General features: G+C 40.9%; 1 protein-coding gene across 4 annotated transcripts; it reads right to left on the bottom strand.

Moving 5' to 3' along the window:
- Positions 1-901: 901 nt before the first annotated feature.
- On the bottom strand, positions 902-11717 carry si:ch211-13c6.2 (uncharacterized protein LOC100000125 homolog). 4 transcript variants are annotated; one of them, XM_037795174.1, is made up of 13 exons: positions 11375-11717; positions 11005-11073; positions 9096-9120; positions 6139-6225; positions 5923-6062; positions 5662-5805; positions 5522-5567; positions 3790-4747; positions 3582-3681; positions 3377-3442; positions 3167-3268; positions 2798-3053; positions 902-1780 (listed from the first exon to the last, which is right to left on the bottom strand). In XM_037795174.1, the coding sequence occupies exons 1-13, from the start codon at positions 11426-11428 to the stop codon at positions 1524-1526; spliced, it is 2304 nt and encodes a 767-aa protein (XP_037651102.1). In that variant the 5' UTR covers positions 11429-11717; the 3' UTR covers positions 902-1523. The 4 variants fall into 4 exon arrangements, with proteins under 4 accessions (XP_037651102.1, XP_037651103.1, XP_037651105.1 ...); XM_037795175.1 differs by lacking the exon at positions 11005-11073; XM_037795177.1 differs by lacking the exon at positions 9096-9120 and having other exon boundaries at positions 11375-11443.
- Between the last annotated feature and the right edge of the window lie 81 nt (positions 11718-11798).

Here is an 11798-nt window from a genome sequence, read left to right as displayed (position 1 = left end):
TTTGTGCTCTCTGTCCCAAAAGCTCGGACAAAGATTGGGGAAAGGGCTTTTGCACATTCTGCACACTCAGCCTGGAAATTTACTCCAAAATTACCTAAAAATCAAGGAGCTGGTATCATTAAATGTTTTTAAATCTAAAATGAAGGCTTTAGAAGCAGACTCTATGGCATGCCAATGTTTTTAGCCCCCTTGTCGTACAGCTGACTCCCAGAAAAGTTTCTTTTTGTCCCCCAATGTCTTTAGGTAGTTCTCTTTTAATGCAAAATTTAGTGCTTTCAGTGTTTGTGAATTGTATTTTATCTCTATTTGTGTCTGTGTCTGCAACTTTGTATTCTTGCTGCTGACCATCTTGGCCAGGTCTCCCTTGGAAAATAGGTTCTTAATCTCAATGGGACTAACCTGGTTAAATAAAGGTTAAATAAAAAGAAAAATTAAAATAAAAAATAAAAAAGGATCCCCATTAGCTGATACCAATGGCACCAGCTAGTCTTCCTGGGGTCCAAAATCAAGTACATTACATTTATCACATACATACTATATACAACATCATATTTGTGTTACACTAATAACATTCAAATTTTCCAAACATATATAAATTTCACATTCATACACAATCTTCCACAACCATTTAGCCTCAAGGCCCATCATCAGGGAAAAGGAACAAAAGAAAAACCATACATGACCAACACTGGACTATGGATCAGCTGCTTCAGTAATGTATTCTTAGATGGTATTTGAATAAGGATTTGTTAGAGGATTGACGGATGTAAAGAGGGCAGCTATTCTAATGAATGATGCCACGATAAATGTCTGTCTTTTTTAAGGCATTACATTTTGGGTGCGGTAACACGATTAGGCCATCACCTGCTGTTCTAGTGAAATGACTGTGAACGTCCCTGCATTTGGTAATTTGACTGTATAAAAACTTGGGTTTAGTAGAATTAACCAGGGGCTATGATTAATATATTAACTCCCAAAGTATTATTAGTCACAGTGAAACATAAGCAAACTAGTAAAAATATAATTGCAGGAATTTTAATGCGGCACTTAATGTCAGTCAGTTGAATGATATATATTCACCAATGTCCAATTACACTGTGTTACAGTAAAATATATGAATGCTGCTGCTGCTCATAATAACAATACGTAGAGCTGATGTGATTGATTTAGTACCAAAATGTTTTCATTAAAGTCCTACATTGGACCACATAATTCACAAACAGTTAAATTATGTTTGATTTAATTACCTGTAATTACATTTGCTGCACAGTTAAAGACTAATATCGCAATAACAATATTGCTACTTGCAGCTGATAACAGTAATATAAAGAATTGAAAGACATGACAGCTGCAGTAGCCACGTTTTAATATACACATTTTTCAAGAACCATATTCACAAATGTCTAAAAGCAAATAACCTAATATACAAATGACGCGGATGGAAATTTAATATAAAATCATGTTGTAAATCCAAAGTACCCCATTAAAAATATGGACATTTAGTTTACAGAACTTCTATGGAATTATTTCCTTGCCACAAGTTCCAGGAGGGTGGAGGTGATTTTGTCCAGGTTGTTGGAGTACCGAGGGCCCCGGTCCATCCTGACTCCTCGTTGCATGTGGAGCGGAGGTGCAGAAGAGTGGGAGTCTAAAAACCCATCGTCGGCAGGTGGGTAGTCACGAGGGCGCATGGGTTCCTGAAACCTTTCAGGATAACGTGTTGGGTCGTCTAGATGGGTATCAGGTGGCGACGGAGACATCCTGTGCCGCCCAAAAACCTCTGAAAGAAAAACAATAGGAAAAGAACTTGAATGAAAGGAAGTTGAAAATGCAGACATATTTTGACAGAAGGAACCGGAATACAAAGTTTATTGTTCATCAGTTATTACACATAAACGTAACAGAAAGTGGTGGTACAAATTAGACAACACATTTCAAATTAGTAACATAAACCGCTCTTCTATTCAATACTTTTAATGAAGAATATTTTGTCTGAGGTGAGTGTGAACTAACCCAGTAATGCCTGGTATGCAGCGTATGGAGAATATGACATAACCGTTAGAGCTGTCAAAGTTGAACGATAATAATGTGTTAACGCAAATTGTTTTAACGCCACTAATTTCTTTAGCACATTAACGCAACTTGAAATTTTTAGGTTGTAGCTGGCTCAGTTTTAAAACTAGAGTGAAAATGCTGGTATTAAGCTAGAAAACCTAAGGAATATTTTGGTACCAACCATATCATACAAGCTTGTCACGAAGGAGGTTTAATAACGCTCCAAACTTACGCTAAAGTTTGGCGAGGAAAAATTAGCATTGACACGAGGTCTGGGGTCCCTTGACCTCTGACCTTGTGTTATGTGAATAAAAAAAGGTTCTATGGGTACCCAGGAGTCTCCCCTTTACAGACATGCCAGCTTTATTATAATCACATGCAGTTTGGGGCAAGTCATAGTCAAGTCAGCACACTGACACACTGACAGCTGTTGTTGCCTATTTGGCTTGAGTTTGCCTTTTTTTATGCTAAATGCAGTACCTGTGAGGTATTTCTGGACAATATTTGTCATTGTTTTGTGTTGAAATTGATCTCCAATAATAAATGTATACATACATTTGCATAAGGCAAGCATATTTGCCCACTCCCATGTTGATAAGAGTATTAAATACTTGACAAAACTCCCTTTAAGAAGCATTTTGAGCAGATAAAAAATGTGGGATTAATTTGCGATTCATCGCGGTTTAATATTTTAATCACAGCCCCAATTACCGTTATATACTATATATATTATACAGTTTACCTTCATATCGGCTTCTGTTTGACTGTCTGGGTTCCCCACGTACAGGATGGTGGTATTCTTGGAGATGCTTGTCAGGTATATGCTCATGCTGCTGCCAGCCTCTTCCTCTGTTATTGTCTTTAAAGAAGAGGTCTTCTGGTCGCCTGTGGTCTGAATCTTCTCTGCGGGTTGTGTCATACTGGTGTCTCGGAGACAGCTCTAGGTCCGGGCTGAAGCTGTTGTTGTCTGTGTAGGCTGCTCGACCATGGTTATGTTCCTACAACAACAAAAACACGTTTATTTAATTCATTTCCAGTGCTTTGCAGAGAGGCAGAGAATTAAACTACATGTTCAGTTAGAAAGACTGACACCGTGCGGGGTGACACATACCACAGCTTTCTCCGATTTTTTGGTCTTGAATTCTTTCAGAAGGTTGCAAAGTTTGCTCTTCAGGAAGTCAGCCTCTTCTGCATTTTCTATTTCAACATTTTTCTAGTGAAAAGGAAAAAGGACATAGTTAAGATGCCCCCCTTCAATGAATGGCTGCACAACAAACACATCACTGTTACGTGTGTTGCAAATACAAATTCACAATCTTACCAGCATATCAAAGACTCCCCTCGACTCAGAGCCTTCTCTTTGGTAGCCTTCAGTATGATGCAGACTCTAAAAAGAAGACAGGTTTGACATCACTACAGCAGTTATACTACATAATTGAGTACATTTTCTAGATTAGTTAGAAATATGACACATTGGCAGGTTACTAGTGAATCAAAACAAACATCCTAATTGTACAATTAACTACCTGTGATTCTATGTAGCGGTCAGGATGTCTCAACGGTTCACTAACTGGTCTAGGACGACCGGCAAACTTCGGATGTGGAGGTCCATACTCGTCATCGAAGCTTAAAGCAGAAATGTCCAGAAAATAATGTAAGATTCAGGTATCAGCCAGGCATTTTCAAGGAGAAAAAATCTCAAACAGATAAACGACCAGGTACATCATCACTCACATCCCCTTTGTTGTTTCCACCTCTGCTGCAGTGGCATCAGAGAAGCGACTCTTTCTTTTTCTTTTACCTTGTCCCCGATCATTAGCGGCACCTGTCAGGAAACGCCTGAATGGCTCTGGGATATCAGACATGGCCCTGGTAGCTTCCACTCGTCTCTGGGAGGCAGGGGGTCCTATTCTGCTCGGCCCAGGGTTGGCAACTGCCTCTTCTTGATGTGGTTCTCTTGTTTGATGACGATAATCTTTAATTATGTGAAACATCTGGCCATCACGTGACCGGTTATTCTCCATAGGTGTTGGAAAGCTCCTCCTATTGGCCACTGGATCACTCGATCCCTGCCTGCCTGCTCTATTAATAGTGTCATGTCTACCAGATTCCCTGTCCAGAGACCACCGCTGTTCATCGTCTTCTGGGAACACCGGCTGCGAGGGCGGGTACTCGGAAGAACGAACTTGCCCACGCCTCCTAACTTCCGCAGTGTAAAACTCCTTCAGTGGATCTCTTTCTTCGTAGGGCCTTCTGTAAGAAGGAGCCTCCTCTGGGTAATACTCTCTATGCTGAGCCTCGCCATGGGGCATCTCCTCCCTTGGATCATACCTGGGATCACCACCTGGCTCCAGTACGGCTCTTCTTTGTGGCTCTTCAACATATTCCTCTTCATACTCATCATCACCATAATCAGGATCCATTAACTCTTGTCTGTACATATCACTCTCGCTGTAATCTGCCCTCTGCGGCTCCTCTTCCATGCAGTCTTGGCCGAGAGGGTCCTCCTGCTGGTACATCGGCCCGCCTCTGTTCAACATGTAAGGGTCTTCTGGACGGAATAGGGGCGAAGGATACCTCCCTGGGTGAGAGTACTGATCCTGGTAGTCCTTGAGGTCTGGTGGGTGTGGCAGCACATCTCGTTGGGGCTGTGAGATGTTTCGGCCCATATTTTGCTTCTGCCTTGGGAGAACTAGGGAACGAGAGTAGACATATAAGTAAAAAATAAAAGTACATACAATATTGCTCATATGAGCTGTTTTTTTTAATCAGGTGAATTTGATGTATCACATTAGATTCTCTGAAAAGCATTAAATGCATGTCAACTAGTTTACTAAATGAAATATTTGTTTTCTGTAAATTCTGCAGAATGTCATGTTCAGTACATGTATAGTGTCAAAATACCTTTAAAAAAATTAAAAGGTATTCTTATAAAAAATGAGGTAAAAAAGACTATTGGCCAATCAAAATTCAAGTGTCGGTCAGGCTATAATCATTATTAAAAACCTTCTAACATCCATCCTTTAAAAACTGTCTAGAGCTGCAACGATAAATGATTAGTTGTCAAATTAATTGCTGATTAATTCTCTGATTCCAGCTTCTTAAATGTGAATATTTTCTGGTTTATTTACTCCTCTATGACAGTAAACTGAATATCTTTGAGTTGTGGACAAAACCAGACATTTGAAGACGTCATCTTTGGGCTTTGGGAAACACTGATCCACATTGTTCTGACATTTAATAGACCAAACAACTAATCAATCAAGAAAATAATCAACAGATTAATTGACAATGAAAATAATCGTTAGTTGCAGCCCTAAAACTGTCAGTGAAACTCTGACATTTCTATACATTCATCAACGCTCAGACAATCAAAGTGAGAACACAGAACAAAAACATAGGAAAAATTGTATGTAACCCTGCCGATAGCTTTTCCAACATCTATTACTACACAGTGTGAATGTACCTCTCGAGATGTTTAATTGGCCTTCTATCCCCCTTTTCGGGATTAGCTGAAACACAAAAAAAGTAGACACAAACAACATGTGTTAGTCTCAAAATGATTACGATTTTAAAAGTACATATTACTTAATAACATTCAACCACCTTGTTGATCTCTACACGTCCCACATTTGGAGTTCCCCGTCCATCCTGTCTCTCTATTATCTCTGCTCTGGCTCGTACGATCTTTCCTCCGTGGGTTATTATGGATTGTTTATTCCAGGTCACCAAGTCTGGCCGTTTCAGTTCCTGTATAAACACAACAGTAGAGGTATTCTCACTTTGTTTCGCCTTCTTAATTAAAAAAGCAGGAGCAGACACTCAAAAAAGTATTGGCGTAATCTGAAAATGTTGACAATGCTTTACCACATATTTCTGCCGGTGTTTACGTCCAATCACATGATGGACCATTTCCGGTAGGTTTGCATTGTGACGACACAGCGTACATGTGTATCTGGGGCCTGCTTGTGGTTCATTACCAGGCAGTTCGTCCAAATAGTTCAAACCTACAAAACAAAAGCAGAATAAAGTTAAATAGGGATCAAATTAACATGGAAAATTGTTTAAAAAAATGTTATTCACCAATTATGGGTTCCTCAAGCTTCATGTAATCCAGATATTGTAATATGTCCTTAAATGCCGGTATGTAGTGATGTCTGACAGCAAGCCCTGAGAAACCCAGACACTCGTAGTTAGCAAAAGAAAACCATTACAACAGAGAGGGGTTTTAAAGATAATGTATTATATGTACAGTGAATGGTCTAACTTAAAGGAGCAGTGTGTAACAATTAGGGGGATATATTGTCAGAAATGGAATATAATATCAAGTATGTTTTCTTTAGTGTATAATCACCTAAAAATAAGAATTGTTGTGTTTTCGTTACCTTAGAATGAGTCGTTTATATCTACATAGGGAGCGGGTCCTCTCTTCATGGAGCCAGCCGCCATGTTTCTACAGTAGCCCAAAACGGACAAACCAAACTCTGGCTCTAAAGAGGGCCATTCACCTTTTCGTGTCGGCCACCCAAGTGCTCCTACACGCTTGGCACACAGGAGAAGCTTCAGTTGGTTGCAATCTGCAACCTCACCGCTAGATGCCACCAGATCCTACACACTGCTCTATTAAGTGTAAAATGCATTCTGGGTATTATTTATCTTACATAATTTGTGAGATGAACTCACGTTACTAGTTAGATCACAGTACAGTACAAACACTAGCGCAATGTTCCATTATCTTTCATGTAATTTTATTTAGTTAAGATGTAGCTACAACTCAATGTATCATGTTGCACATTTCTGACCATCATATAGCATTTGACAGGCCAAGAGGAGTAAGGGAGATAGCTGCAGTCAAAAGGGCTGTATTTTCCACTTCACATACTGATATCAGAAATCTGAATGCTGCAAATGAGTAACCATATACAGTATTTGTTTGTTTATGTATGATCTCTAAAGTTTCACCTTTGAACACTTCATTTCTGCTCTACTTACATCAGCAGGGAGGTCAAACATGGAGCTCAATCTTCTGTATCCCATGATTCTTTGGTGTTGCTGTGCGAATTTCTTCAGGTTCAGAAATGTCAACCAAGATGATTTTATGGTATATAAACACTTACTTTGCAAGAAAAAAAATGCCTGGGGAGGCATTACGGCCTTGGCCTCCTGTGACAAAAGCTTACCTACATTACCAACAGTAGAGGAAAAATAGTTTTTCCCACCATCCAAAAAAAAATCCCCAAAAATAGTCGCAAAAAATGTATATTCACTTGAAGTATGAGCATTGCCACAGCTCTTTGCTCAGTTAAAACAAACAGAAGGCCACATTTCTGTATTTGAGCGTACACCACTTTCTCCCACAGGTAAAAATTGAAACATGTTTCCACAGGTTGCACATTAGCAAACGTGCACAGGAGCCATTTGGAAACATTTCTGTGGCAGTTTCTTTTATACATGCAAGGAGCATGAGCATACTTTTTCTTTTCTGTTTTGAACCCACCTCCCAACAGAAAGTTGGATCAAACAATCGGCTTGTTTGATGTGCAGGGTTGCGTAACACGTTGCTGACATTTGGCGCGCTAATCGGCTTCTCTGCAAGCCTCTGTGACCTATAGTTACACCCTTCTGTGCGTTGGACCACAGAGATGTTGGCGAGTGTTGGTGCACTCATTGATGCGCCAACACCACAATGATTTATGTAGCCGCAAAATTTGGCTACAGATCAGTTTTGGGGCAGCCGTGTAGGCACTGGTGGCCCTGTGCTGCCCAATTTCATGCAAGTGCCACACATTTGAATAATGGGTGAGTATGAGTGACATTTCTGTTGACTCAAAGGACACCAGCAGAGGGCACACTCTCAGCTAACAGGCAACAACAGGTCTCAGTTTCAATTGCAATTGAAATCTCCTTACAGATAAAGAAACAGGGATCTTTATGTATTTTTGAGCATTCTCAGAAGCAGCCAGTTGTGCCCACAGAGTCCAAACTGACAAACCAGGCCACACAGCAGAAGGAGCTTCTCCCCAGCCCAGTTCACAGCGTGCCGCCAAGCCGGCTCACCTGCTATTCAAGTCCCTGATGCCGTTGCATCTGAAGCTGGATCCAGTCCACGTGGTTTTTCTATAATCGTTCTCCCACTGGTAAATGTGTGAGCCTGTCAGCCCAAATTGAGGTCACTTTGTACAAAAATGTGACTGATTACTATTCACGATGTTTCTCATCCAAGTTAACGTTGCGCACAATTTCTATGCAGTAACACTACAGAAGCCCAGTGTGCATTATGGGATTACAGTAGAAGACCCTGAACTCACTGATTTTGTGCAGCACATGAAATCATCTCACTGCTCAAGACACAGTGGAACGCCTGTCCTCCACCATTAACAACAGGCCACCCATGTGGAAATTTGATCTGACAATCAGCTCCAGTTAGCTGCACTCTGACTAGCTTTGGCCGGTTTCAGTACCCAGAATGATGTGCCAGTTCTGGCACATGTTTTATTACGAGACTTGCATTAGTCTGGAAATCCCACGTGCTGGATTTATACAGCTGTCAAGCCATTTTGGCAAACTGGGACTTAACCTGACCCGTCAGATGGTTTGTTTCACAGAACTATCTGAGAAGCCGTCATTGGGAAGTGATGGGAAAAGGGCAGACACTTTCAAAAAACACTTGGCTGGTGATTGGATGGACCATCTTTCAATCAAATAAATAAGAGCGAAACTAACTCAAGCGGGAAAAAAAAATTGCCTTCAGCACCTTCAGAAGTTTTTGTATCTGACTATAGAGCGCTGGCACACATTTTGAATATAGTACGATACCGTCCAACTGATGACCAGTCCTTTGATTTGTTTTGAGTTCAGAACCATTCTTAGAGGATCACAGCCATTGATGGATCTAGACTAAATGCTGTCCATTAAAACCAGGCAACAGATCAGAATGACCTCAGTTACCTTAGTGTGTGGACTGAATTATCTGCCAGAACAGACAGTAAATATACTCAAGAAGAACAAAATGACAAGGCTGAAAGATGAAGTCTACTTACCCGAAGCAACAAGGGCATCCTCTTTCTGCCAGGAACGAAAGGAGAGCAATACAAATTAAGTCAATCAGTGCTGGGTAAACAGGACACTGGTTCACCACTACTACAAACAGAGAAAGGGTTATATCATGGAAAAATATTTTTGTAACACATAATGGTTGGCCAAAACCACAGCTCACTTGAGGTGCAGTAAAGGTACATATCCTCACCGTTTTTTAAACATAGCTGCATATACGTATAAAGCAGCCTTCCTGGGAGAAGGCTATGTTAACTGTTTAAGACCAAATTTAATGTGAAAATGGATATCTGTATGCAGAGAAACAGTATCCAGTTTTCTTCAACACGACCAAAAGACATGGACCAAATGTTCAAGCATCTTTTGCTTACGCGCGTAACTACGCGTGATAAGAGTATTGGGCGGTGAGCTCTGCCAAAACGTGGCTGACCACACACCAGTACGGTGTCTGAACTTGAGGGTGGATTTTCACTCCTGTCCCACCCCACTCCGACAAACCAAAAACTCCTGTCCAGAGGATTCCTGAAAAAAAAAATGCCAGCCTCGAACGCGTCAAGTGTAGACAGTGTCTTCTTAACATCTGTAATGCGCAGTTGTCAAAGTATTGTCCATGTTTATTATTATTTGTCTTCCAGGCCTTCCAGTGTGAAAGTATTGAGTCCGAGGTCAGTTGTCAAACCGTCCCACCAACCTACACATTAATCTTCAGAGTCTCGTGCACTTTGCCTGTGTTGTCGACACCAGCGCAAACGGGCTTGACGGTGAAGGGCAATCATTGCAGGCTTCCTGGTAGCCTTATGAGCTCTGAGATTGGCTGTGTGCATTCTGTTCGTGACCGTCTGATCAGAGATCTGTATGCCATAATGTCCTGCAAACCATTCCTGCAAATCTCTAGAAGACAGCCTACGGTTCCTCAGTGCTGTAAGGGTGATGAACTGGTCTTCCTGGGGTGTTGTCTTCCTGGGACGTCCACTTCGCGGTCTGTCTTTTACATCACCGGTTTCACGGAACTTGGCCTTCAGTTTGGAGATGGTACCAGGGCTGACTCCAAATAATGCTGCAACTTGGTTTTGCCTGCTGCAGCTTTTGGTCAAATCAAAACCATAGCAGAAGATTTATAGAAATCTTACAAGCGGCAAGTTTCCGGAAGAAGTTGGAAAACATATTTTTCTATACAAGGCTGACACGGAAAATTGCCAGAGCATGTTGACCTCTGTGAGACAGAGGGTCAAGGACATCTTCCATGTGACACCACGAAGAGGACCTTCTGTGAAATACTGTTTCACAGAATAACCAAGATCACTTATCAAGCACACATCCTCACTCCAATGTTCTTGTAAAAGTATCCAGGATTTATGGTTGACATGTACAAAACCATCAAGCACAATTCTAGTGGTGTGGTGTGAGAAAGATCCTGGCTATAAGCTGTGTTATTGTCTTGAGTCTCAATACTTGGCCGACGGGGTCCAAGAAAGGTGCAGGTTGAGCTATAGGTGATGACCTCCAGAAAACAAACGGCTGCTTTAGAATGGAAAGAAGACATTTTGTGATACAAAGCCGTTAAACTGCATGTTTTTCAAAAACAGGAGACCTGCTGCTCTTGCAAAAAAAAAGTTGTGTCCATCACAATCGTGTGTGTTGGAAAAAAATGTTTTGCTGACGGCTTGGAAAGATAGTGAAATATCACTTTTGGATGCTCCTGAGAGTTTTATCTTGGACCTGTGGAAGACCTGTGACTGAATAAAAAGAGGTCATGGCAAAAAACACTAGTCACAGTTACTGATCATTAACCTATAAGTCTATCACTGTGTGTTTTGGCTACAATTAGTATCAACAAAACTTTCACAGAGTGCATAACTTTCTGCAAATCTGCACCAGTAAATTGTGCCCGTGTACCTTTAAATGTCCTTGTGTAGTCAGGTGTATCTTGTACAAGGTATCACCCCTGATGGATTTTTCACAGACCTGGATTCAAAGAGAAGACACAAATCCCAGCTATGTTAGGTCCTTATAGCCTAACTAAAGCAGGCATTGGTCTGTCTTCATAGCTAAGATAAGATAAGATATTCCTTTATTAGTCCCGCAGTGGGGAAATTTGCAGTGTACAGCAGCAAAATTGCAAAAAACAAAATGCATCAGCTAACACAGTAAAGCATGAGGTGTGTACCAGAGTGTAAACACTCACTACACGTGACAGCCATAGTGCATCTCTTCCTGGCAGTCACCATTAAGTGAATATATATAATGTTAACGTTAGCTGGCTTACCGTGCATTCAATAAATGAAGCCTCGTCTTCGTATGGTGTCTCGAGGTTGTCCATAGTTTGATGTTTTATCCGTTAACGCTGCCTTGTAAACAAACTGAACATTACCTTAGCTTAGCTTAGCTTAGCATAACTGGCTACAACCAAGCTAACGGTAGCTAGCTACGTTAATAGGAGTTAATAGTTATCAATTAGCGCAGTGTTAACCTTATAACTAACTTATTGTCGTTTGTGTGGTTTATATTGCATATATTGTGTGGTCTTCAGCTGATTCTGCAATCGACGAAATTGATAAAAAGGGAGATGCTATTGTTGATAGCTACTTCCGGTGTGTTTGTGCATATTCCTCCGTAGGAAACATACTAGTGATGTGTCGTCACGAACGAGCCGGTTCATTGAGCCGGCTCTTTTAAGTGAACGATAAGAG

The sequence above is a fragment of the Sebastes umbrosus genome, chromosome 15 (assembly GCF_015220745.1).
Source record: "Sebastes umbrosus isolate fSebUmb1 chromosome 15, fSebUmb1.pri, whole genome shotgun sequence".
Lineage (NCBI taxonomy): Eukaryota > Metazoa > Chordata > Actinopteri > Perciformes > Sebastidae > Sebastes > Sebastes umbrosus.
The sequence above is the reverse complement of the archived record's forward strand: the minus strand, read 5'-3'. Positions and strand labels throughout refer to the sequence as shown.

Excerpts from the sequence above, each read along its gene's own strand:
- si:ch211-13c6.2 (XM_037795174.1), bottom strand. The coding sequence starts at position 11,428 with ATGGACAACCTCGAGACACCATACGAAGACGAGGCTTCATTTATTGAA. Across the intron at positions 6,063-6,138 it reads GCTTGAGGAACCCATAATTG|GTTTGAACTATTTGGACGAA; the intron begins GTGAATAACATT and ends TTTGTTTTGTAG. Across the intron at positions 3,682-3,789 it reads GTGGAAACAACAAAGGGGAT|CTTCGATGACGAGTATGGAC; the intron begins GTGAGTGATGAT and ends TTCTGCTTTAAG.